Source organism: Condylura cristata, unplaced genomic scaffold (assembly GCF_000260355.1).
Source record: "Condylura cristata isolate star-nosed mole 26May11 unplaced genomic scaffold, ConCri1.0 scaffold00027, whole genome shotgun sequence".
NCBI classification, from domain to species: Eukaryota; Metazoa; Chordata; class Mammalia; order Eulipotyphla; family Talpidae; genus Condylura; species Condylura cristata.
In genome coordinates this window covers 3834342-3860555 of record NW_004567128.1, presented here as the reverse complement: position 1 = coordinate 3860555, position 26214 = coordinate 3834342, and the positions used below count along the sequence as shown (strand labels likewise).

The 26214-nt window shown below is 53.3% G+C and overlaps 1 protein-coding gene across 4 annotated transcripts in view; it reads left to right on the top strand.

The window, feature by feature from the left end:
• Positions 1-23986, top strand: part of GPM6B (glycoprotein M6B) — a 33767-nt gene extending 9781 nt beyond the window's left edge. For 3 of the 4 annotated variants that reach the window (XM_004689859.2, XM_004689858.2, XM_012730338.1), the window contains 6 exons: positions 14095-14281; positions 14764-14920; positions 17367-17538; positions 19004-19077; positions 19622-19687; positions 20696-22116. In XM_004689859.2, coding sequence (XP_004689916.1) covers positions 14095-14281; positions 14764-14920; positions 17367-17538; positions 19004-19077; positions 19622-19687; positions 20696-20776 — 737 coding nt within the window. In that variant the 3' untranslated portion in view covers positions 20777-22116. Of the gene's footprint in view, positions 1-14094; positions 14282-14763; positions 14921-17366; positions 17539-19003; positions 19078-19621; positions 19688-20695 lie in introns of all 4 variants that reach the window. The other variant, XM_004689857.2, reaches the window with a different exon arrangement.
• Positions 23987-26214: the final 2228 nt, after the last annotated feature.

Here is a 26214-nt window from a genome sequence, read left to right as displayed (position 1 = left end):
GGGAAAAATAGAGAATTCCATATGGCTCTTGTGCCTTTTTTTTTCTTGCATAATTTTCCATTTCCTTGGGGGGTATGAGCGGTGGGGGCAGGGGTCAATCGAGGCCCATCAGTTGATCTTTCCCATGGAAGACAGTGCCCCACCTGGAGACCCCCTCTTCCTCCCTCCCCTCTGGAAAAGTCAAGGTGGGTCCGCCTCCACTTTGGGGTTCCATGCCTTCCCTTCTGCGTGCTGCTTCCCGCTTGAACCCTGGTCAGTTCACTGGCCAGTTCATTGTTCGCTTACGGATTGTGTTTTTTCTTTTCTCCTTTTTTCACTTTGGAACTTACCTGGCTCGCCAGGTCACAAACCCTTCTCAGGGCTCAGTGGCCACCAGGGCAAGCCTGTGCCATGCTGCTGGAGGGGAGCAAAGATCTGCACCCCAGAGAATCTCCTGCATAAGGTTCATCTCGGAGGGGCCTGTCAGAGCATTTGCATGTGTCAAGGGCCGTTGCATTGGGAGAGCGGGCTCCCTCCCTGTTCTGGGCAGTCTCACCCCCAGTCTCTGAGCCTCTTCTCCCTGGGGAAGCTGCAGTTCAAAGCTGCACGTCCTTGTTTACTGGGCCTTTCCAGGGGCCCTGCCCAACAGCCCTGATGTCCTGAAACCCTTTTGGAGAGTTACTAGTTTTACGGGATCTCTCCAAGTTGGACTGGGGCTACACGGGTCAGCATTAAACTTCTTTTCGCTTTCTTTTTCTCTTGTCCATCTGTCTGATACTAACTCGAGTATCTGCCAGCCTGGAAGAGCCGCGAGGGGAAGCAGACCCCACACTGCCTGGGCTGAGGCGTGGCCTGAGCCTCCCACGCAGTGAATGTTTGGGCAGGCCAGGCCTGCATTTACCGGGCAGTTGTACTCACTCCAAGTCGAGGCGATTTCAGGCGACAGCAGGCTGTGCCGTTCAGGCGTCTGCACTGCGACCCCCTTCCTAGTGTGGTCCCTGGACCGGCGGAGTTTGTGTGGCCGGAAGCTGATGACAAGCGCAGCATCTCAGCCCCGCCCAGACCTGCTGTCTCAGCCTGCATTTTAACCGGATTTCCAGATGGTCCTGAAGCACGGTAAATCTTGAAATGCTAATTCAGAGGAACGTTCAAGGGTAAGAAGGGAAACGCCAGGAAGGTACTGATCGAGGGGTTTACTCGCAAGGAGTCGTTAGACCTTTGGAAGAGACTGGATTGTTTCCCGCTGAGCCGCGTCAGCACCACTGCTCTTCCCGCCATCTGCAGAGGCGCCTTGGACCTTCCCGCGCGAGCAGGGAGCAGCTGCCCCGTTCTGTGTTTACCGCGCTGGCACAGGGAGAGGACAGGGGCAGCAGGCAGTTTCCTTGGGTCTGAGAGGCCCGGGTAAGGTCTCGGAGAGCTTGGGAGAAATCCTCGCGTGTCCCCCCATCAGCTCCTTTAATCAAGTGGCGTGCAGATGTCAGTTAAGAGACTCCAAGCTCGAGGATTCGGTGTGACCCGCCGCTGAGTCTGGAGCTGTGCCTTCAGGCTGCAGGTGGGGGGAGAATCAGCAGCCGGTGTCCTCTCCCCAGCCCCCAGGCCCCAGTGCTCTGGTGCTCGGGCTAAGGCAGCCAGAGGTACTTCCGGAGGGAGCCTGGAGAACATGCAGGAATGCTGGCGTCTAGTTGAGAGTTCAGCAGGAAGCCACGTGTTGGAATTTCCATGGTACAGAATGGATTCCCGAGGGAGCGGCCAGCTGTGGTATCGCAGGAGTCACGGCTGTGACTTGCCTGGTTCCGTGTGTCTGCTCAGGTGTGACCTGAGAAGCCACCGCAGAGAGTTCCAGCCTTGCTCCTCCCCGCCCCACGGGCCCACCCTGCCTCTTCCCGCTCCGTTTTGTCAAGTGACAGCTGGAAATGGCTCTAGGGTTTTCGTCACATTTCTCTTGGGTTTTTGTACAACCCTGCCTCACGTGCTAAGGCCCCGGCTTTCGTGGCCTTTCCTGGAAACCCTGAAACTATTTCAGAGGGGATGAAACTTAAGCCTGTGTTAGGCCCCCTTGCGCGCCCGCTGTGCCTGGGTGTCCACTGCACCTGTGTCTCAGGGCGACGTGTGGGTGCCCTGAGGGGCCGCCCTGTCCCGCCACGGTGGGGAGAAAAGCTTTCTGCCCACACGACTTTGGCCAGGAGAAGTCTGATGGCTGCCAGGAACAGCAGGTTTTCGGGCTACAGGAGGGAGCGTGGCCACGCCACAAGCGTGTCGCCACTGGGTAACCCAGGACCTCGTTTTTGGATCATCCGCAGTTCTGCCGAACAGCTGCCCTGGGAAGCAGCTAGCTCCTCACTTTCTCTCTGGAGCTGAGTGTGCGTGTATTTCCTCAGTGCTTAGGAGCGTTCCGTGTTCGCTCTTTCGCCCTCGCTTACGTAGCGGGGGGCCTGCGGTGGGTCAGCCTCTCTGCCTTAGCTTTTGTGTCCAATGCCTGGAGCAGCAGAAACAAGGAATGCAGACATGGGAAGGCTCCCCGTCAGTGTCGAGCGCCGTTCCGGGACTTTCCCGAGCACAGCACCTGGTTTGAGGGACGCCCACCTAGATCGCTCAACGGTATGATTCCTGGGCTTTTGGAAATAGTGACGTCACACCTGAACCACCCTCATAACACCCTCTGCTGTTTTCAGCTAGAGTTCATTAAGGTCAGTGTGGCTTTGAGATCTTTTGCCACCCTCAGAGCTAACTGGAGCAGCTCTGAAGCAGGTGGAAGCGGCCGAAGTCAGCAGCTGGAACCGGAATCTTCCATCCTCCTCTGGCTGTGACCGCTAGCCAGTAAGCCACAGGCCCGCCCCCATGTCCCAATAAGCCACAGGCCCGCCCCCATGTCCCATGTCTCGGAAAGCCTAGATAAGATGGCTTTTGTGCTAAGCAGAGCTCTGGGTGTCACTGTCATCTAGGTGGGTGAGGTGGTCTCTTGTATGTTAGCTGGAGATTTCCAGGAACAGAGCTTTCAGCCCACAAACTCTAGAGATGAAATGTCAGGCTGGGAGGAGAGGGAATGGGGTCAAGACACAGGGGTCTTCCTGTGGTCTTTAAACCCCCCTGTTTACGCCCCGGGGCTGGCTCCCAGTTGGGAGGGGATGACATTCTGGATATTGCTGTGAGGACTTAAACCATGCCTGGAAGGCCACCCACTGCTTTGTTGTAGTGAAGTGCGGCCACACCCATCCTCTTAGAGCTCCTTGGTGGCTGCTTCGGGCTGCAGCAGAGTGAAGTCATTGCAGCCATATGCCCTGCAAAGTCAGAAATACTTAGCATCTGGCCCTGGACAGAAAAGCCACCCTTGACTTTGAGCAGTGCATCCGCAGCACACGCCCCAGATTCAGGCTGCTTTTGGCGGGAGCACCTCGGGGCACTCAGTTTTCTAAGATCTCCATCACAGCCCCCGGCCCTCTGGGCTCCAGGGCCCTTGCGCCCGGAGCGTCCCTGTCCCCAGGTCTGAGAAGAAAGCACCGCACTCTGAGGATCTGCTGGCTGGCTCTTGCCGGCAACTCAGCCCTCTGCCTCGTCCAGGTCCTGCTCTGCAGGGGCCCACAACCCGCCCTCTGCAGGCCGGTGGCCCGGAGCTGCCGTCACGAGGGCTGCAGCATCCACGCACTTGAGCGCATTTCTGGGATATGTGGGCGGTCACTTGATATTGTGAACGTGACATTGGGGATCATCCTTTAAGTGCCCTTTGCAAATTAGGGGTCATGATGCCTTCAGTCAGAATGACCAGGAATGCTGGTTAAACACTCACCTTTCTGGGCTGGGTCCAGGAATTGGCAGGTTTGCTAAGCTCCCAGGCACTGAAGATGCACTTGAGGATGCATAGCCGTTGGGAGAGAGGTTAAGCTGAGCCAGTACTGGCGGCCTTGGTGACACCGGTTCACCTCAAAACCCACACTGCAGGTTCAGAGGCAACGTGTCCACATGCTGAGTGCCAGGGGCCCTGGTGCGTCAGCAACACCGCAGAGATCGGTACTGCAGGTACCGCAGAATGCGGGCCCAGCAGGCCGCTTTAGCCTAGCAGACCCACGATGCCCCAAACCCAGTCACCACGTCCTCAGCAGGCTGCTGAATCTGAAGGAAACACTTCTTACTGGTTAGTGTTGGCATTGCACCTTGTGTATTAAAAAACGTTGAAACAGCTTTGAGCACTGCAGCCCGGCTCCTGCTCAGCTCAGTCTCTGGGGGGCAGGGGCCAAGCTCCGTCCAGCGGCCTCCAGGTCTCTGGTGAGGCTGACCCGGGAAGAATCCACTTCCCAGCAGCCCACTTCCAGCTGGCTGTTAGCTGGACTCAGTTCTCCATAGATGGCTGTGCTGAGGCTTCTGTTCCCGGGGCTTTGACCCGAGATCCCCCCTCCTTTGCCCTGGGGCTTCCCTGTGGCCCCCTCCAAAGAGGCAGTTGACTCCTCAGAGAGCGAGTGAGCGGGGGAAGGGCACAGCCAGCCAGGGAGGAGTGAGGCTGCTGGCAAGACAGACTCCAGAGATGCCAGGGACTCAGGACATTTTGAGGAAGGGACACCCCATCCTTGGTCACATTCCTATCACTGGAGCAAGTCACTAGACCCGCCTACCCCGCCAGAGGGGAGTCACAGAGCGAGTCTGAGCAGGCTGTGTCCGCGGGCTGTGTAAACGCTCATGGCCTGTGTCCTTGGCACGTTCTTCTCTGCTGGCAGCTGCCTGAGGACCCGCGGGGGGCGTCAGAATATGGGCGGCGTGGGCCTCGCCCGCTTCTGGACCCTGTGAGCCTTGGGAATGGTGTGAGAGGGGCTCGCTCTGCTCCTTGCACTCGGGGCAGTGCGGCTTGACGTGACTTTTCGCCCTCCCGTGGCCAGTGTGTGCCTGGTCTCCTGCCCTCTGAGTGGCGGGGAACTCGACAGCTATTTGTTCAGTCAGGTAAGGCCAGCTGAGCTAGTGGGGGCCTCCCGGCCCCTGGTGGTTCCCCGGGAGAGGAAAGGGAAGCGTTGGGGGACCCCACTGTTTCCTCCTTTATAAAGTTGTTAACACAAATCAGAACTTAGAATGTTCTCCTGTGCGTGCAGATTGGACGTAAATGCGGGGAACTGGACTGGCGGGGTTTTCTCTTGTAGGAAGTTGTCAGCCTGGATGTCAGAGCCCCCAGGACAGGGAGTCTTTCAAAATATGCGTCACACCCCACCCACTCACTCTTTCTTGTGGTGGGGGACAGGCACCAGCACTTTGATTGAAAGCCCTCAACAGTGCGCCATCAGGGCTCTCTGTCTTTCCAGGGCACTTGGCGATGCCTCTAAGCAATTGGGCTATCACAGCTGAGAGGTGCTCCCGCACCTGGGTAGAGGTGGGGGCCTGTCCGGCACGCTGCCGTGCGCAGCTGTTCAGCCAGTCCCACAAGCAAGATGGCGGCGTGTCCATCAACCCCACAGGTTGCTTTTTTTGGGCCCCTCTGGCCCACCCTCCCCCTACCCTTCTCCAGGCAAAGTGGCTTTGATTTCTGTCTCTGGATTAGTTCACATTTCTGGAACGGTCCTTGTAAAGATTTGCCCACATAAATTCTCACCACTTCTTGCCAAGCCATTCCTATAAAAGCTCGTGTGACGTTGACGGTTCATGGCTCTGAGCTCTGTCAGATTTTCAACCTTCCTGCTTCCATTGAATCCGCCCTGCACCCTTTGAATAAAACTCAGAAGAAGACCCCATTCTGCTACCACCTACAGTGGCAGAGTTGAGTTTGCACCCGCTCCAGTCCAGCCTACACACCAGTGCCAGGTTAGTCTCTCAGCAGCGCCTCTCATCGCGTCACTCGCCGGCTTGCAAACCTGCCCTCTCTCTCACTGGCTGCAAAGGAAGCGCAGAGGCGTCGGCGGGCTCACAGGCCTCCAGGGCCTGCACTGCAGCTTCTCCCCCAAGGCTGCCTCGGCCTCCTCCATGAATGCGGGGCCCTGCTGAGCGCCCCCTGCCCCGTGTCATTGCAGCCCTCCCGGCCGCGGAATCCCGCCCACCAGGCCTGCAGACATGGCCACTCACGGCCCTTTCCTGAGCGCCCAGCCGGGGAGACCGAGGGGCGCTGCCCCACCCCACTCCCCACTGTTCTGGGTCACCTCTGTTGTGCTCGGAAGGACTACTGCATGTTTGCGTGTCGCTCCAACCCCTCACCCCATCCCAGAGCACCCCGGAGTGTCCATGCTGGGAGGAAAACCAAGCCCCAGGCCCCTCGCACAGCGCCGAGCACGGCGGACACGCCGGGTGTCCACGGACACCAGGAAACAGCTGCGGTCACCCGTCGCCCGAGGAGCTGGTGTGGCCGGTGGTCACACTGCGCGTTCCTCCCATGCGCCTCAGGTGCCCCACGGTCACCATGCTGCGCACCCTGCTAGGCCACACCCGCAGTCTTTGGGAACACCCAGGCCAGGGAGGGGCAGCGAGTGTCTGCTTCTGGAATTTGTTTCTTTGCGGCCACGTGAGCGTGTCCGTCCTTTCAGGTGGCTGCCTGTGGGCCACGGCGCAGGCCACACTGCACGTGGCACACACACCTCTTTCTCAATGGCCACAAAATGAAAACTGCTTTTGTACTAGGTTTTAGGGCAAACTTTCAACAGGGTCTGCTAAATGACGCTTTATGTCATTAGAAATAGTTCCACATTCTTAGCAACATGTAGTTGAATTTTTATGTGGAAGATATAAAATGCCAAGGAAGAGCTGGGAAGCAGCCTATCTGTCATGTGAATGACTTCTTGATTACTCTCTAAAAGGAAGCATGCCGGCCTGTCAGCGTCTTGGAAACTTAATATACATCAGTGGTTCACAGCAGTGCGAGTACTGGGTCCCTTTACTCGCTAAAACTGACGGAAGTCACCCCTCCTCGAATCTTCTTTTGCTCCTGTGGGTTATACCTACAAGTACTTTCTCTGCCTGACACGATGCCTGAGAACTTAATTATTAAATGATAATCTGACTGTTTACCACATCAGCGGTAACCCCATTACACGTTTGCATATGGTTAGGAATGATCCCATCCAAAGGAAAGTGAAGCTTGAGTTAGAAGTGGTGTTTTATACTTTGGCACATCTTGTTACTCTCCGGCTTACTATCAGACAGTTGCATTCCTACATGTCTCTTTGAGGGCGGCTTGCAGCGTCCGGTTTAGTTGAAGTGTGTGAAGAAAGCTCGATCTCAACAGATAAGTGGTTGCTCGGAGGAGGGAGGAGTGCTTCACTGGCCTTGTATTTGTGGAACTCTTCGGTGATAATGCACCCAATTTCAACAAGTGGTGGTTTCTTCCAAGCTTATTTGTAACGTGGAATCCGAAACGGCATCAGTGGACTTTTTGTGCCGTCCCGCGAAAAGCTCTTGCTCTGTGCTGCCCTTCCCAAATAAGAGCGTTCTACTTTCATGTGGTGGGGGAGGGAAGGGTCCTGTGCAATTGCTTCCGATTCCAAACTCTCTTGGATCATTTTTGAGAATATTTCATCCAAAGGCTCAGGGTTGAACAGCCGGAGCTCGTCAGTCATCCTTTCAAGGAAAGCGGTGGTGTTCCACAGTGGAGAGTGACGGTGCAGCCAGTAACGCCTCACAAACACCTTTCCTGGAGGCAGCCGCCACCCTGTGTGTGTGCACCTTCCTGTTTCCTGAGGCAGAATAAGACAAGGTCTTTACTGGAGTTGAGACTTCATGAAATGAGGAATTTTTTTGTGTCAGGACATTTGTGGATTTTTTTTTTTTTTTTTTTTTTTGCACCATGAGTTCATGGTTGTCACTGACTGATTTGGACTAAGGTGGCAGCAGCTTCACTGAGCAAATGTCAACACAGTGAGAAAAGTCAACCCCATGTCAGTGCTGCCAGCTTGTCTTGGCACACCTCCAGAGGGTCTCGGGCGCTCTCAGGGCTGCACAGAGGCCCCTCTTTTGAAAACCTGTTTTCTGCCCCCATGGCTTAGAGCTGGCCTGGTGGATGGGCATCAAGAATCCCCTGGAGCGGGCAGTGCACGCAGTCCTGGCAGTCCACACTGTCTGCATGCACTCTACATGTTAGCGAGACCCCCAGGGCATTGAAGTTGGCATACCGCTGCTCTTTATCAGGACCTGCAAACTCCTGTGAAGGGCCAGATGGTAAATATCTGGCAAATACTCAACTGCCTTTGCAGCTGGAACGCTACCATCCATGTCCTCTCAAGAATGAGTGTGGCTGTGTTCCAGCCAGGCTCGGTGTGGATGCAGAAATTTGAGTTCCATATACTTTTCCCATGTCATAAAATACTGAGTTTGAAAAAGTCACCCAGAAACGTGGCGCCAGCAGGGCGGAGCTTGTTCCTTCGTGCAGGGGCAGCAGGAGGAGATGGATTGGGCCCAGCGGTCAGTCTGCTGACCCCTGCTCGCAGCGCTTGTTCTCCAAGTTGGGTGCTCATCACAGTCACCAGGACCGTGCGCTCCTGGATCCCGCCACTCCAGGATTGCTGACCGATGCTCAACACATCAGTTTTCCAACGTTGTCCAGGTGGTTTTGTGTAGCCAAGTTGGAGAACTGCTCTAGAACATTTTTTAAATATTGTATATTGATTTTCTTTCAGCACGTTGGATTTTTAATTTTAGAACATGGCAGGTCAGGCCAGGATGGCTTCTGACCTTTCGCACAGTTGACACTGGCGCCGGCACTCTTCGTGGGTGTGCGCATGCCACATGGTGGCGCCACCCCGGGCGCTGTAGGATGCTGAGCAGCATGCCGGCCTCAACCCGCTCACTGCCACTGGCACCTCAGCCCCATTTGTGAGCAGCCAAATTGCGTCAGACACCGCTGAGTGACCTGGACAGTTGCCGTCAGCCCATAGACCGCGCTCCCAGACCACTCAGTGAGGGGACCCCGTTGCTGGCATTCACTTTCACTGCTCAGTGGGATTCTCTCCCCCTCCATTGGCCTGTTGTTGGCTGTTTCAGAGTTGCAGAGCTTGGTTACTTCTCCTTTTCTTTTTAATTTTTTGGCTCATTAAACATCAGTAAAGGAGCAGGGAAGGCTGAGCAGAGGGCTGTGTGTATGTATCTCTGTGTGTTTGGGCAGGGGCTCTCATTCCTTAGAGAAGAATCCGCGCCCCTGTTCCAGCCAGCCCTCCTCCTGAGGCCGCATCCAGTCTGCAGCAGAATCCAGACAACGTGGGGCAAACCCTGGGCCGTTCTAAACGCCAGCCATGGCAACAGCCGTCCACACACCCAGGACAAGACGCGTTTTATTCTGTCGTTCTGCACAAAAGGTTCTAGAGACGCTGTAGACAAAATGACCATTGAGATGTTGGATAGATGTTTTTTCTCCCTACTGTGTGGTTTATATTTAAACTGTCTTTAGATGCCCACAGGAGTTTTGTGTGAATCCAAACCAGAGAGAGCAGCTAAATGAAGGCCAACACTTTAACTGACCTAACAGAGGCTTGGGGGCTGTTGAGAGGTGCTGAGTCGCCAGTCTGGGAGCTATAGGGCCTCACGCTGAGTTTTGTTTTGATGTGAGGAGATGGCTGTCACCACAGACCCGCTGTCCCTGCATGTCCAGCTCGCGCTCAGCCAAGGCCGTCTGCGCGGCTTCGAAGCCTGGGCCGTCTGGGCCTGTGCCTTTTGTAGAAGTCCAGGGACTGTGTCGTGCTCCTACACGGCACCTTAATGGTGTGGCCCCCTGCTGTGGTTTGGCATCAGCCCGTTTAAAGCCACCCATCTGCTGTGCCTGTGACTGCCCCTACCTGGGGCAGCCCCAGCCAGAGCCACTTCCGGCGCACTCTGCTGGCCCAGGTGCCCACATCCTGCTCTCAGTCCTGCCTGTGCGCTGTCCCCAGCGCATCTTCTGAACCAGCCTCAGGGAGCCGGTACTTGCTTGGCCCCGAGTAATCACGCTAGTTGTGTTCCTTTCCAGACATCTGGACAGCTCGGAACATTTTTTCTTTGCTGCATCCCCTGGAACTTGCCACTTGGGTGGCATGTGGCTGGTATGTTGGGCCAAATGCTACCGGCTACCTCTTAGGGAGAAAACCCCAAGCCCAGCCGACCGCACAACAGGCCCTTGAGCCTGACTTGGGACACGCCACCTGAAGCTAGCGAGACTATGCACTAGAAACGGACCTCTGGAACTTTCGTGCACACAAAAATCACTGGGATTGCAGGCGGGGGGCGGCGCCTAAAATGCAGTTTCTGATGCCGCAGGCCCAGCTGGGGTCAAGGCGCTGCATTTCTCCCAGGCTCTGCTGAAGCCACTCCCTGGCAGGGCCACACTGCACAGCAGGGTTCTGAGGCAACTGGGAAGGCCCTCTCATCTCTTCTTACCTCTGAAGGTTTTCACTGCGGTCCAGTAGTTCTGTGTGCGCACTGCCTACCTGCTGTCCTCCCAAAAGATGCTTCCAGTCACTCCAAGGCAGCAGGCCTACAGCGCGAGGTCTTAAGTCTCTAAAGCTTTGCCCTTCCGGCCAGCCCTTGCTCGGGGAGCAGCAGCCCATTCGGTTACATACTAGACAGTGAGGGGTGGTCCTTGTCAGCGCCGACCACCCCTAACCCCACCATCCGAGCCACACCAAGTGAATGTACTTGACATGGGGCCAGTCTCGGACCGTGGCGTCTTGCGCCCCTTGCCCCTGGGTCACTCCCCTGTCATCTTTTGCCTGAACCACTGCAGTGGGTTCTTCCATATCCCCTCATTCATGATCTTTTATAAGCTCCATCTGATCACTGATTCTGCAGCAGCTCAGGGGTTTCAGCGTGAGGGATACTGTGGTGACCGCGCCCTCTCGGGAGCCAGCGCCGCTGCAGTTTGACAGTCACAGCACTCAGGACGGTGTGTGAGGCAGGGCCGTGTCTGCCTCCTTGGCTGTATTTCTGTGAAGCAAAAGGCTACTTGGATATAACGTCATAGAAAGGGCTCCTCCCTGGTAAACATACCTGTGACTGGCTCCATCATTTGTAGCCCAGGACAAAGAAAAACTCAGACATCCCTGTTCAGAATGTAGGAAGAATTTCCAGATGGTAAAAGCAGAGCATGAAGCCAAGCCTGTGCCCACAAGACCACTCTGAGGCCACATCTCTGAGGCTGTCTCCACCACCACTCTTGCCTGACGTCAGGTCAGCAGAGCCCTTAATGGGCAGACGCTAAGTGTTGATATCCATAGTGAGACAACATTTGAGTTCTCTTACTAACTTGCTGCAGTGGCTTTGGGTTCTCTGGGACAAGTGTGTGGCATATGGCCCAAGTGCTCAGTGTTGATGCTGACAGCACACTGGGAGAGGGCTTCCAGACTGACCGAGGCGGCAGTGGGGCAGTCCACCTAGACAGATTGATGCCCATAGCGCATGAGACTTTAGCCCAGCAGAAAGCTGGTCAGCTGGTGAGAGCCGGCTCCACGGCCAGCGAGCGTCCTGCGCCGCATCCCGTGAGTGCTCTTCTCTGGGCCTGCAGGCCCCTCAGAGTCTCACCTGCGTGCGTGGGCAGTCACAACAGCCCAGCCTCGCATGGCTGCACGTAACTGTCAGCATAGGCGTCTGCTGGGAGGGTGTGACTCGTTGAACGGGTCCCCCCCGACCCTGAGTCTCCGTTTTCCCATTACAAAACTACAACCACAACATGGCGTACCAGAGGGCTTTGAATGAGAGAAACTGGAGGGAAATTCAGCATCGGTCTAAGGGTGAATTTGGACTCAACAGCAGCTTCCAGAGCCCATTTGACCTTTTGAGCGAGGGAGCAGGTGTGATGTTTTCTCTGAGAGAAGGGGCGCTCTCGTCGGTGCTGGGAGATGGTCGGGAAGTGGTGCCGGAGGAGGAGGGTGCGTCATTGTGAAAGGGTGCACTCTGCACAGAAATGCCCACCAAGGGCCCCAGGATGAGGAGGATGTGGGCATGTTGACACACAGCCCAAAATGCTTGGAAATTACTATGCGTTTGGCCACCTTCTGTGTCACTGTCACCATGTCCGCCGTACGTCATTTGCACCTACATCTTGCGTGGAAAGCCTTTCCTGACCTGCTGTGCCGCATTCTCTCCTGCCCCGTCCTCTCCCCTCCCTCCACCCACTGTGCACTGCGCTCGTCATACTGCATTGAGTAACTGTGTTACCCACTGGCCTGCAGCATTGGCCGGATCTCCTTGAAGGGAAAGAAACCTCTGTCTGTTACACCGGTATCCCCGGGGCACGCACAGGGCTGAGCCCCCTTCAGTCTTTGGAAAGTACTGAATGCGTGAAACTCACAGCAGAACTCAGACTCCTGTGCACCTGACAGGAAACTGAGTAGGTGGCAAGTTGAATGTCGCCTCCAAGGCTGTGGTCTGCCATGAGAGAATGTTCTCTATCTGCACTGTCCGACATGGTAGACACACACCACGCACGTGGCTGTGGAGAACGGGAAGTGTGGCCGGCACCAGCAAGGAACCAGTGTTTGAATCTGATGTGACTGAAAATACTCAGAACAGCCGTATGTGCTGGACCTTGGACAGCGGAGCCCCAAAGACGCATCTGTGCGTCAGGACCGCAGTAATCACGCTGGCGGCATGTCAGCCTTTGTCTTGCTCTTAACACAGGCTGAGAAGGCCGGTGGGAGGGCAGGCCTGTTTTTTTTTTGCATCAAGGCAGAGGGCTTTGGTTTCTCTTGGTTTGGGCCTGGAGGCCCGCCGTGGTGTGGCCGCCACTGCACCCCAGCCCCAGCTGGTCACATGACCAGGGAGAGCAAACCCACCATCCCTGTTCCGATCCCCAAGTGACCGCCACTCTTGGAGGTACTTAATGTGCTGGCGCAGCAGACTTTGTCGTGTCGCAGCCTGTTCTGTTACATGGAGACGGTCTTCATGGAAACTGCTGGTCATCTTTTGAAATGGGCCCTGGCCTAGTTTGTTCCCCAGTAGACTAACTAGTCTGCCGATGAGTTCTTAGTCTCCTCAGGTGGCGGCTGAAGCGAAGGTGAGTTAGTGAACCACCCCGTGTGTCATGCTGGCTGATCGTTCCTGGTCTACTGTAAAGACCATTTGGGGGGAAGAAATTCAGCTGGCTCATGGGCCTGCCTTGAAATAACGCGCTGCTCTTGATGCCTTTCAACCGCATAATGCATTCAGAGGCCGCGTTCCCCGACAAGCCATTTACTTGAGGGTTGGAGAATATCAAGAGGGGTGGGAGTCAGACGAGGCCCCGCCATTGTCCCAAGGCCAGCTCTGCTGCATGAGTGTCACTGAACTGGAAATGTCACGTGGCTCTGGCCCTCAGGAAGGTCTTTCTGGATAGCTCAAGTGAAAGATTATTTTTAAAATGAGTAAGTTTTACTCCTCTCAAGATGAAAAGTGAATTGTGACTTTCTCTCCTTCATTTCACTTCATGGATGCTCATTTTGCCCCCCTCCCCTTCTCTTCCTTTTCCCTCTTCAGTTACCTGAATGTCACCAGTTCCGGGTTCTCACTCTGAGCGTGGCGGGGAAGGGGAAGTTGGAGGGGGAGGGGGGACCTGGAATAAGACATTGTGCTGCCTGGGGGTGCCATTTGGCCAGTGACCTGGGTGAAACTGAGGGGGACCCACTGAGAGGGACTCGTGACTTTGGACTTCAAGAACCAGAAGCCCACCACCTTTCTGATTGGTCAGAGTGATACTGTTATGAACCCAGCAAGTGTTAACTCCTATGTTGGATTCTTCGGTTGCCAGGAGGTCAAGGGCCCAGGAACCACTGATTGCTGTAGAAACCGATGTCCTTGGGACCCAAAAAGCTGCCTGTCAGGCAAACCTGCCTCTCGCTTCTTTCCATGGAACTGCAGCTTCACTGCTGTCCTCGCCTTCTGGCTGTTAGTGGCCTGCTTAATGTTCCCCGTCCCTTGCGCATCAGCTCCCAGCTCCCCAGCCAGAAAGCTCTAGAACTTAGTCCACAGGTATCCGTCCAGTGGCTGCTCTGCCACTCACCCCCCTTCCAGGTCCTGAGCAAGTTATGTTTTCTCAGAGCCTCAGGTCCTCACCCACAGAAAGTGAGTTGAGATAGATGCCCAGCAGGCCTGCGGGCACCATTACTGCCATTGGGACAGGAGGGAAGAAGGAAGAGCAGTGCCTCCTCTGCAGTGGCATGCTCCTGGGGACCTGAGGCGTCTTGCCGCTAACAGCCCCCCTTCTCTCCTTCGGTGCAGGCTGCTTCGAATGCTGCATCAAGTGTCTGGGCGGAGTCCCCTATGCCTCACTCGTGGCCACCATCCTCTGCTTCTCTGGGGTGGCCTTGTTCTGTGGCTGTGGGCATGTGGCCCTGGCGGGTACCGTGGCAATTCTGGAGCAGCACTTCTCCACCAACGCCAGTGACCACGCCCTGCTGAGCGAAGTGTAAGTAGCAGCTGCCCATAACAGCGCCCCTCAAGAGTGGCCACGCCGGTCTGCAGAGAGCTCGGTGCGCCCCACAGGAAGTAGTGGATGCTGGGCTGTGGTCCCCAGCTGGGTGCAGAGAGAAGGGCCGTGAGAGGGGAAAGGGCCTGGCCCGCAGGAACAGGCAGGTGCGTGCCAGGGACACATCACATGCTGAAGCCATAGCTGCGGGGCGCCACACCAGTGAGCAGCACTCCTAAGGCATGGGGCCTGCAGGGTCTTCACAGGAAATGAGCAGCCTGGGTGGGTGGGAACCCAGCTGAAGCCTGGCCCAGCCCACCTGGGAAGACGGGCCTGTCTGGCCAGTGGGCGGCCAATCAAAGCCCCGCGGGGACAGGCAGTGTCACAGGACCCCACCCTCTGGGCCTCCCTCTGGGGCCAAGCACGCCGTCTCCCCTCGGGCGGGGAGTGTAACTCTTCAGGACGCCATCTCCTCTCCCTAGGATCCAGCTGATGCAGTACGTCATCTACGGCATTGCCTCCTTCTTCTTCCTGTACGGGATCATTCTGCTGGCCGAAGGCTTCTACACCACCAGCGCGGTGAAGGAGCTGCACGGGGAGTTCAAGACCACTGCCTGCGGCCGGTGCATCAGCGGGATGGTGAGTCGGAAAAGCCAAGAACCTGTTTGCTGGGGCCTGCGGTAGCTAGTGGGGCGTGGCGGGGGGGTCTGGACGCAGAGCTTCGTTCTCCCCACATTAGGTCAGCCCAACAGTGCTCGTCTGTCTGCCGCTGGTAATAACTCACGCGTGTCCTTTCTCAACATCCGGGGAATGGGGGTATTTTTCAAATACTAAGTTTCCCGAAAAGGCGAGCGCGTCAGATTGGCTGCATGCTCCCCGGCGTGCATGTGCCTGGAAAAGCTTCCAGGCGCTATGATACTCTTGTGCCTTTCTGGAAGTATCGATGAGCCCCTAGCTGGGGAGTGGCTCGATGCTGGGAGCATGAGGACTGAAACATAAGGTCTTGTCCTCAAGAAATATGTTGTTTGTGGGGTCGGCCAGTCCAGTGTACATGTGGATTCATGAGCAAATGGCCTGTCCTTGAGTCATGGGGGTGGGACCCACATGACCAACGGGGCACATGATATTTGTAGAAAACTCGAAGTTCAGTGACAAAGGCCTGGGCCACGTAGCCCGGGCAGAGCTGAGCAGCTGCCTACACTCCTCCCGCCCAGCTGTGGGCAGGCCATGGGGGCTGCCCTCGGTCTGGACACAGCGTAGGCACCCTGTGGCAGGGCTACGAGGCACTGCCTCACGAGAGGAAACACTGGCAGGTGGTTGGGCTGCGAGACTGGAGGGAAGAGGCGTGGGTGGCACCCTCTCTGGCAGCTGCCGGATCCATCTGGCATTTGCAGAACAGGCAGGTGTAAGGAGAAAGTTTGGGAGTTGTGAGGGACGTGCGAAGCCGAGGCAGCACCCCGGCTGGCCAGAGCGCCGCTCGGGTGGCTGGCAGGGCCGCTCTCTGAGCAGAGGCGGGCCTGTGACAAGCATACGTGTTTCTCAAGGGCAGCAGCCCCACACCCAGACCAGGCGTGGCAGTCGCAGCTACTTGTCTCAGGAGGGACCAAGGGGCGCTGCAGTCCCCCGGCCCCTGCTCAGCCCCCATGCCCTTGGCTGAGGGGTGGGCATGGCTGCTGCAGGCCTGGGCAGTGGACGCTGTCCCACACCTCACTGGGGAAGAGGAATCGGCCAGGCAGGGCCTGGAGGCTACTCCAGGGAGCCAGTAAAGCCAGGGGGGCTGACGCTGCTATCCGGGATGGGCCTTGCGCCGCAGGCCAGGGCTGAGATTGTGGTGTGCTGGGCAGACGCGAGGGTGAGGCAGTGGTGATGCCAAGGTTGGAAATTTCTCGGGCAGTCCAACACATGGCCCTGGTTCTTGGGGAGAGGCCTTCCGTCAGCTCTGCTAGTTGTGCCCCCCAGCAAGCTGCTGCTCCTGCCTCCAAGGAGACCTTCTCTCACTGGGCCTGCCAGGGGCTCACCAAGCACACAGCTCTCAGGCGTGAGGCTGGGAGAGAGGGGGAGGAAGGGTGTCTTCCCAAGATCTTTCCCAAACCTGGGTGGTGGCAGGAAGTTAAATGTTTCTTTTGAAGGGTGAGAAAGAAGGAGCCCTACTTTAGAGTGGCTGATCCATGAGCCTCAGGGAGAGGGGGCGGGAAACTGCTGAAATCTGCTGCTTTGAGTATTTTTGGAAATGCAAATGACTCTAGAAGGGGACATGTCCTTGAAGTCACAGGAAAAGTGACCTGTCACTGCAGTTTCCTGGGGGAACCCACAGAAGGCCATCTGGGCCCTGCCTGCAGGAGGTCCCGGGGCAGGGAATGTTCGAGGGTCTGCAGGTCTTCAGCTCAGCTTCGTATAGCCCAACCAGAATTCCAGGCCCTCGCCCACACATAGTGTGGGCGCACATTCTGAAAATAGAATGCCACACAGTTTTTGAAGCAGCCTTTCAAAGCTGTCTGAAAATTGGTAGTCAAGGCAGGAGGTTTAGCAGTAATTACTTACATGCCTCCTGAACGCCTGTGGCAACGAGTGGGCGAGCGTGCTGTGTTCCCTGAGCCACTCCTTTGCTGGCAGAACTGCTGTGAACCCCACAGACTGACCAGACTCACTGTGCATTAAAAGTGTGTTCAAGGCCAAACTTTAATGCAGGCTAAACTTTTAACAAAAGTCCAAGATCTACCGCGCAGTAACTTCACAGGTCCATGAAACCCGTGAAGTTCCTTTTGAGAACGGGTCTCCTGAAGCAACTGCTGTTACAGCATCCGCTGTGTACACTAGGTGGCTTCTAGAAATGAAGTCATGGTGCATGGGGCCGCAGCAGGAGTCCCGCATTGGTCAGCCATCTGGATAGGCAAGAGCAGCTGCCAGGGCCTCTGGCCCTTGCAGTTTGAGAAAGGGGGACCTGAGGCGGCTTTGGCCAGGGGCCACCTCCCACCCCTGGCTTCTCTCCCCCGCCTGGACCTGCCTGGGTGGAGCCCATGGGACTGTTGTCCGCTGAAATTTGTCCTCCTGGCCCGGTTAGTGACAATCCTTGTTTCCATTGTAGTTCGTCTTCCTCACCTACGTGCTGGGAGTGGCCTGGCTGGGCGTGTTTGGTTTTTCTGCTGTGCCTGTGTTTATGTTCCACAACATATGGGCCACTTGTGAGGTCATCAAGTCGCCCCAGACCAACGGGACAGCCAGCGTGGAGCAGATCTGCGTGGATGTCCGGCAATACGGTACCCCCTCCCATCTCCCGACAGCCTTTACCCTCCTCGGCCTGAGCAGGCCTTAAGGCCCCAACCAGTTCACGGTGGACTGGTACACAGTCCTCTGCAGGAGCAGTGTATATGCTCATCAAATGCTCGTTTTCTGCTAGAAACATCACTTAGACACTTAGTTGAAGAGTGTAGTAAAAGAACCCTTTATAATGGAATGCTATTTTACAATGCAATTCAGTCAAAAAAAAGATTTCTGGATAGCCACTTTATAAAAAGGTTATGTACTTTTTACTTTTCCTCTTACCATCCAACTTTGCACTCTCAGTAATATTGTGCTCCTCAAATTAGGTTCTTTTTTTAAATGACTTATTGCTTAAACTTCATCCTTTCTGAAAAACATCCATCTAGAAGGAACACTGGTGGAGACGTGGTTCCTAGTGAATGAATGGAATCCTCGCCACAGGAGAGAAAGGTGGATTCATTCTGACAAGCCCCTGAGGGGCCGATGGGCCTGTGAGCATTCGCTCTGAGCCTTTACTGGGCTGTGGAGTGAGCATCAGCACCCTCAGTAAGGCCTGTGCTGACGCTTCCACCTGACAGGCAGTCCTGCTCTTGGCAGGAGCAACTGCCAAGGGGAGAAAAGAGCTCTCCCTTTGCATTGAAGATGACATGACTTGTTTCAGAGCCTTTCTGGCAAGAGATGGTGATTTCATTTTTGCTGCCTTTCCTCGCCTAAACCTGCCCCTCCAATAGTGGCTTCTCAGAGATCAAGGCTCGGAACTACAGTGCTCTTTATGAAGGATGAGAAGCAAGAGACTCAGCGAAGGCTCGCTAATATTTGTAAACGCATGCACAAATGCAGGTCATCTCCCCTGAGCATGGGCACTAGTCATCATCTTGTAGACCTTCTGTACCTAAAAGCACTGGTTTCACTGTCAGTCAGGGGCACATTCTTGCCCATGAAGGTTTCCTTCTCGCCCACAGCAAGGATGGAAGGTTCCTGTTGGAGCCCTTACCTCCCGGGCGAAGCATAATTTGAGTTGTGTTTAAGTTGCCCCGCTCTGTGGTGAAGGACAGTGCTTATCTGCCACATCTGTTTCTGAGCATACACCCAATTTTGGAGCTTAGAGCATGGCAAGGCCTCAGGCCCCGAACCCCACGCAGCATGGGGGCTATTTTGAGGTCGTCCTTCAGCTTAACTGTCACTCATCAGCTCACTGTAGGACGTGCCTGCCTTTGGAAGTCAAGTTTTGCAAATGTCAGCTCAACTGAACAGAGTGTAGTTTGCAGGGAAGAAAATCAGACCGTTTGCATCTCAGATCTAGCTCCTTTGCTCTCACCTGTTACCCAGTGTTCCACACACGGCCCTTGGTCCTCAAAGCCTGTTCTGCAGAAGGTGGGCATGTCCATTGCGACAGCCGTGGCTGAGCCCACAGGGGTTGAGGACCAGGCAGGCCCTGAAGCTCCCTGCGCTTCTCTTCAGGCATCATTCCCTGGAACGCCTTCCCGGGAAGAATATGTGGCTCTGCTCTGGAGAACATCTGCAACACCAACGAGGTACTGGCTCCCCGCGGGCTGAGTGCTAGTGGGAAAGTGCTTTGCAGACTTTGCCTGGGCTGGTCAGTGATGTGCATGGGAGAGCCATGGGGGCATGACCCCGTGCCTGCAAATCTGAGGGGAAAAGAAAAGTTGACAAGAGATTTCTTAGCGTATTATCTCTTTTAGACTATTCTCAGGCATCCGCTTGTAACTGATTACTAAAGGAAAATTCTTCAGTGTACTAGGGGAGCCTGTACCTGTCAGAGAACCCTACCGTGCTCTTGGGGTGCCACGGGACTCGCAGCCCCTCTGGCTTGCCAGACTCCCGGCCGTGGCTGCATGCCACCGCACCATGCTGTATTCTCGGCAGAGGCCAAGCCCAGGACTTCAGGCTGCCACCTGGCTGAGACAGATTAATCGCCCCCACGGTGACTGCAGTGTGGCCAGGCTCGGGAGCTGGGCTTGAAGGGGTGCACCCAGCCTTCCCACAGCAACTCTGTAGGAGAAAGATGAGCCAGCCTCACACATTCAATGCTGACGGCAGCTCCTCGTTCTCTCCTAGTTCTACATGTCCTACCACCTGTTCATCGTGGCCTGTGCGGGAGCGGGCGCCACCGTCATTGCCCTGGTGAGTCACAGCTCCAAGGCTGCTCGTCCCTCCCTGGCAGGCACGTGACCACGCATTTCCCCTCTAGCTCTGGCCAGTCTGCTGCAGCAGACAGCTGAGTTCATTAGCTGCGGCCTGTGCAGGCTCACCTGTGGCTAGACGGCAGGGCTGCGACTCCATCCGGCCCCACGCGTAGGTACTGTGAGCTGGGTGCTGGGTGTGGGTGTAGAGTTCGCCGAGAATTTTAAGTTCCTAAATGGAAATAAGCACGCGCAGACATGATTCTGTATGGCCCTTGTGAAGCTCGCTACCCTCCCCAAACACAAGCCACGGACCCTCGGGGAAGGACCAGGTGAGAGTCAGCCCGGCAACACGCACCTTGCTCTGGGTGCCACAGTACTGTAAGGCCAGTCTGAGTGGAGGTGGTTTCGCACCAGACTCTCCTGCCCTCAGAAACAACAGCCAGGGCCCATTTACAGAGTGGAATCACCAAATACAAACACTGCACTAAATAATTATTTTTAAAAATGCTTACAGACTTGAGGTGGGCTGATGGGGAGGTTCCATGGCCAGCCTTTGCAAACTGTCCAATACAGCCCCTGTGAATGAGGGTCACACGTTACAGGCCTGTCTATATACACAGACATTTTGGCAGGACTCGGTTTGTGATTTCAAGAGCCCTGAGCTGCTTGGGGTAAGTCACACTTCATGTCAGAGCCCCCCCACGCAGGAAGGGTGCTGCTGAGCCGGCAGTCTGGGAAAGAGGAGGGAGGCATGGCCTTCGGCTTCTTGCTCAAGCTGCTGGTCTTGCACACTGGTTAGTCTTCAAAGCCACCCAAGTCTCTTCTATAAACTCACCAGGGCAGAGCCCAGGACTCCGCGTGGGAAGGACAAAGTGTGCTGGGGATGAGAATCTCTCCCCTTGTGATTGAAATGGGAGAAAAGAACCCCCTGGGCCCCGCCCCCCAGCCTAGCAGGGTGCGGCCGCAGGCCTGTATCTTACTATCCTGTTCTGTTCTCTTCCACCAGCTGATCTACATGATGGCTACTACATATAACTATGCGGTTTTGAAGTTTAAGAGTCGGGAAGATTGCTGCACTAAATTCTAGATTGCATAAGCCAGTAAGGAGCATTAGAGGGCAGTCTGCCATGTAGCGCGAAGTATCACTGACACCCCAGACTAAAGCAGTTTAGGTTTCTGCAGTTTTGTTACAGTAATTTGTAAATAGCACTAGTCAGCTCCTTTCACACAACAGCCTAATAAGGTGACTTACTGTACAGGAATCACAGAGCAGTGAGACTGGCTATTTCCGGTCTGAGAAGGATTCAGTTAACTGATGTTGGTAAGCGAACATTGAAAAACAGTATCCTTAAACTTTGAGCAGCATCCGAGTGAAGTTTGTTAAAACTTTGGCAAACACACCTGCATTTCCCATTCTTTTTGCTTGCTTGCGAACCATTTTCAATGATGCGAGTGGAAACACGTGCTGAAGATGAAATGGAAGAGAACCACTGTAATCTGGATTTTGTCCCCCTCTGAAAAATTTAAGAAATTTTTATGATCACTCGGCTCATTACCAAACAAATGCCCCTCAGATAAGCCAGATGGAAATCTGAAGATAAACCAATGGCTGCCTTTATTTCTCTGACAACAAAAAGCACTTTTTGTGTTTTCTTTGCCCAAACACAATCATGCCTTCCAGAGCTAAAGCCACCGACAACCCCAGATGGTTGCCGTGGTGAGCAGTTAACTGATTCCTCACAGCTGGTTCTCAAACTGCACTAAGATCTGAACGGGTGAGAAATGGGGCCTGATGGTCTCTGTGGAGAGGTAACATGCACGCTAAGGAGGGAGAGACGTGAGGCTTCTCCAGTTTGTGGAAAGAAATAAGGCAGTTATAAGTTGAAAACTATAGTTCCTACTCAAGATGTTAACATTGTGCTCATAGTCCCTAATATTCATTTAGGTTTTATTTTTTCCACATTAAATATGTGCCTTTTCATACTGACTCAAAGTAGGCATTGTTCGCACTTGCAGGCAGGGCCTTTGGGGAGCTGATTCTTCTCCACATATAGGAAAGCTGTTTGCACTGCACTTACTAAACAAAACAGCCAACGCGCTTCTGAACTAGTCTTTAAATTACTCTCGAAATGGTAAAGACGCCTGCTCCTGTTTCGTGTTTGCTTTTTCTTAACAATATGTTGGCCATTTCCTCAAGTCCATGATGCGCGTGCACTAACTCTCCCTCAGCCTTTTCATTTTAATGCTAGCACGCTAGTAGAGCATGCTGTCGGCCCCACACCTCTGAGAGCAGCGTGAGTATTATTAATACAGCGTAACCTCTCCCCTCTTAAAGTAAAGCCCAGCTAATCTGACTGGCCGCTTGCTTACTGACGTGCTCACTAGCCCTCGTGCTCACCCTTCTCTTCCAGATCCACTTCCTCATGATACTGTCTTCTAACTGGGCTTACTTAAAGGATGCAAGCAAAATGCAGGCTTACCAGGATATCAAAGCAAAGGAAGAACAGGAACTGCAAGACATCCAGTCTCGGTCCAAAGAACAGCTCAATTCTTACACATAAGTGGTTGCCAGAGCCTTTCAGCCGACGACTTTGCAGCTCTGACAACCCATCAGGCAACTGCTCGGCAGTACAGGTGTGCACCCACCACACAAACGCACGTAGACGTACAAACACTTCCCTGTCTCAAGCTGCTGGGATGTATTTCTAGGAAAATCTTCCAGTGGGTAAATCTTTTCTCTTTAGAACAGCTATCGGAGGTTTCCCGTCAGCCATTTTAAAAGGCAACACTTTGATCACTCACCTTCTCAGCCAGCCCCTTCACTGTAACGGCAGTCCTACTGCCGCCGACGGGGCATCGGGGGCACGGGCCTAAGCGCCCCTACACCAATGCAGGGAGTAAAGTGCAGTGACATTTATTCAAATGTGATTCTTACAATTGACTTTAATTAGCTGACTCTCCCCCGTTAAGTCCAGGACACATTAGCTTCCTGACCTAACAGAAGTCCCCACTCATGCTAACACGAGCTACTCTAACTCTGCCATGACGACGCCAGGAGCTGGGTTCTAACTCACCGGCAAGCTCTCCTGAATCAATTTTGTAATAGATTTCATTTTTAAAAGTCATTCTTGAGGGGGGGAAGTGTCAGCTCTGCCTTAATGGATACTTGCTTTAAATTTCTAACAAATTATACAACATGGGAAACCCCACTTCCTTCATAGAATTTTATTCCACAAACTTTTTCTTAAGAAGTGTTACCTTATTAAAATGATCACCATTCTAAACTATTTCTACGTGGTCTGAATAAGTGAGTTTACAGTTTCATACCAACAATCTAAAACCTAATTGCAAACAGACCACAAACCTCCTACTTTTATAGACTTGAATACTTAGAGTTGGGTATTTATTTCACCTTTATCTGAGTTTCCTTGGGATAATAAAGTTCAATGTTCAGCAAAAAAAAACAAAAAAACAAAAAAAACCTGCTTGAGTTGAAGCCATTTTTCAAATGAAACTTGCCTTCTGAATCATTGTGTTTCACAGCATTAAGTGACTATAGGTATTGGGTATTAGTGATGGTAAACTTTGTGTTCTTTATGAAATGATACATGTAACTGTTGGGTGCATCAGTGCTTTCTAAAAGGGGCTGCATAATATAGGGTTAACTATGTATATTCATGTTAAGAATTAACTTGTGGTTTGGCTGTTTCCTGGATTTTAAAACACATACATGTGCTGAAATGTATTAAAATGAAAGGAAGCATACCTTTATCAAGATGCTATTAAAATCAAACATCAAGTATAATTCATTTGGATTCTGTTGTTAATGCCTAAAAATGACTTTTATTTTTAATTGGGAAAAGCTCTTCTATGTAGAACAGTTGTTCCAGATTTAGCTTAGTGTTTTATTTTCCTGTTGCATGACTGACAACTTTTTTTTTCCAGCAGTGGAGGTGCTGTTAGAGTCCAGTGTTCTAGAAGACGCAGTGTCTTAAGCCTAATTTTACTTTTCTAATTCTGGTAGCAATTACCAAGAATTTCTGAGAGTTTTGTTTAAGTAGTCTAATATTTTTTATGTAAAGAGCATTAAATTTTGCTATGTATAAATTTTTGTAACCTAACAGTGAATCAATATTTTCTATCAGTGCCAAGGGCTTCCTGTAGTTCTATTCAAGTGTTACAATAAATATTTGTAGATAATAGTCAATACTTGTGTATGCTTATTTTAAAGATCTATTTAGGTGGAAATAGTTGTGGATGTACTAAGAGTAATGAAATAAAATTATAGCTTCATTCACTTGCTTCTTACCCTACATAAATACTATCTTTCTCTGTCCTCAGTATGGTGTCATTTTTAAATGTCTACTCAAGGTCATGTCTTTGAATGGAAATCAAGTCCCAGTGTTGTCAAGTGTTATTAAGCAAGAACCTTTGAGAAAATGTTGTGCTCCATGGGGCTACATTTTATACAAAAATGCCAGAGTGCTTTATATAGTTTTTTTGTGAAAAATACAGAAGTTTTGACCAGATTCCTCAAATGAAAGCAACATACCACGGGATACCATTTTTAAGTTTGGGGAATGTCAAAACAGATGTCTTCCTCAGGGTCCATATGCCACTGGCTATTAACAAGCCCAAAGAAAGAGGAATTCAGGAATGTTAACGGAAATACCTAGCTCTGAGAGTCTCAAATGCAGCAGGACTTTGTGAGGCGGGGTCTCATTTCAGTGTGTAAGCTACTTACCCGTCAGCAAGACGACGCCTGTGGCACTCTGGATTTAAGCCTTTGCTGTGAAGAGCCGCTTCTGTCACTGGCGTGTCCTGCTGAGGGAAGTGCTGATGGGATCACATGCATCCACACACCTGGCAGGGAGAATCAGCCATGCTGTTAGCCCGGTGCTCCTCACACTGCTTAACACCTTCCCTTACACAGGCAACTATTCTTAAATTGCATGCTGCGTGCGACCCATACCCACAGGAGATCACAGGCACGCTCCAGACCAGGGTGGTGCCTGCCACCAAGGGCAGGTGCCTCTAGGTGGGATAGCAAGCACTCCCTTCCTCTGAGACCTTCCAACTCCTGGCTTGAGAGAGAGAACAGGAGAGGACCTACCTGCCTGTTTACAAACCAAGTAAAATACCTTCACGTACACTGATGATGGGGCCAGAGTCCACAGTGAAGCAAAATTGGCAATGCTGTAAGATTTAAAAGAGGCACTCTACTTTGTGTTTTTTCCTACATGCGACATCTTTAGCTTGTACAGGGCTAAATTGTCCTCAGATGTTCGGAAAAAGTATTAGGGCAACTTAGCTCATGAGTATTTGGATCAATAAAACTATGGAAAGTTTTGCAGAAACAAATATACCAAAAGAGCCAAGACTGGCCTGGCAAAGAGTACTCTTTCCCACCAGCCCCAGTCTCTCGTGCCCGTTGATGTGTGACTGACTGTGCCTGAGACCCACCTGGGGCACAGGGGGCTGGTGGGCGGGAGCAGGCCTCCAGGCCAGTCTCCTGCCCCTGTGGGGGCACTCAGCTGACAAGGCCATCTGATGTGCCACATACCAGGACTCACTCTCACGCAAATGGGCTCTGCCAGAATGTGGACTATTAAGACACTACTAAGAAGTAATGTTGACTGGAAAAAGTAAATGAACAAAGCTACCACATCCCAAGGTGGAAAACGAAGTATACAATGAGTGACAGAAGGCAGGCCTTTAAAAGTACAAGGTAGGTTAAAATAATGGAGTGTAGGAGTAAGTACTAAGAGATTACCTGAGAGGGTCCACTCTTGTGGTGCAAGGGGTTACAGCACAGCACTGTGAAGCTGGCCACAGACACTGCAGCGTGAGTTCCATCCCCGGCCAGGGAGTGACCCACAGGGCTCAGCAGACCCCTCTCGGCTCCCCGCTGCTCCCCTCGGCAGTGAATTTCAGTAGATCCACCTGCTCTGCTCCCCACTGTCTCTGGTGAATCCTCTCACATCCTGCACCTGTGGTCTACACCCCAGCTCTTCTATGCAACAATAAATCTTGAACAAAAAAAAAGATGTTACCTGAGGGTTGTGGCCCAAGTTGGCAGCATAGACTCTTGAACGCAAATGTGCCATTCTACACTGAGTCATTCCCTCTGAAAGAAATCCAAAACTAGCTCAACAATTATGCAGCAGGAAACAAGACCTGGGTGGGGAAAATGCTGTCATACCATTGGGGAGCGAATGCCCAACCCCCACGTTCTCCCAGTAGGATGAAAGATTTGGACCCCACATCTACCACCTTAACTTGCAGGAATCCTTCCAAAGGGATGGATTCAAAGCCAGTTCTTGGGCTCTCCCTGGTGGCGCAACAGTTTAAAGCGCCGCATCATGAAGCTCTCTGAAGCCACTGCAGCACGAGTTGGATCCCCCGCCAGGGAGTGACCCACATGGTGGGGCAGACCTCCCCTGACCGTCCCGCTGCTCCCCGCGGCAGTGTACTTTGTCATTCTTCCTGTTCTGCTCCATACTGTGTGTCTGTCCTCTCAGCCCC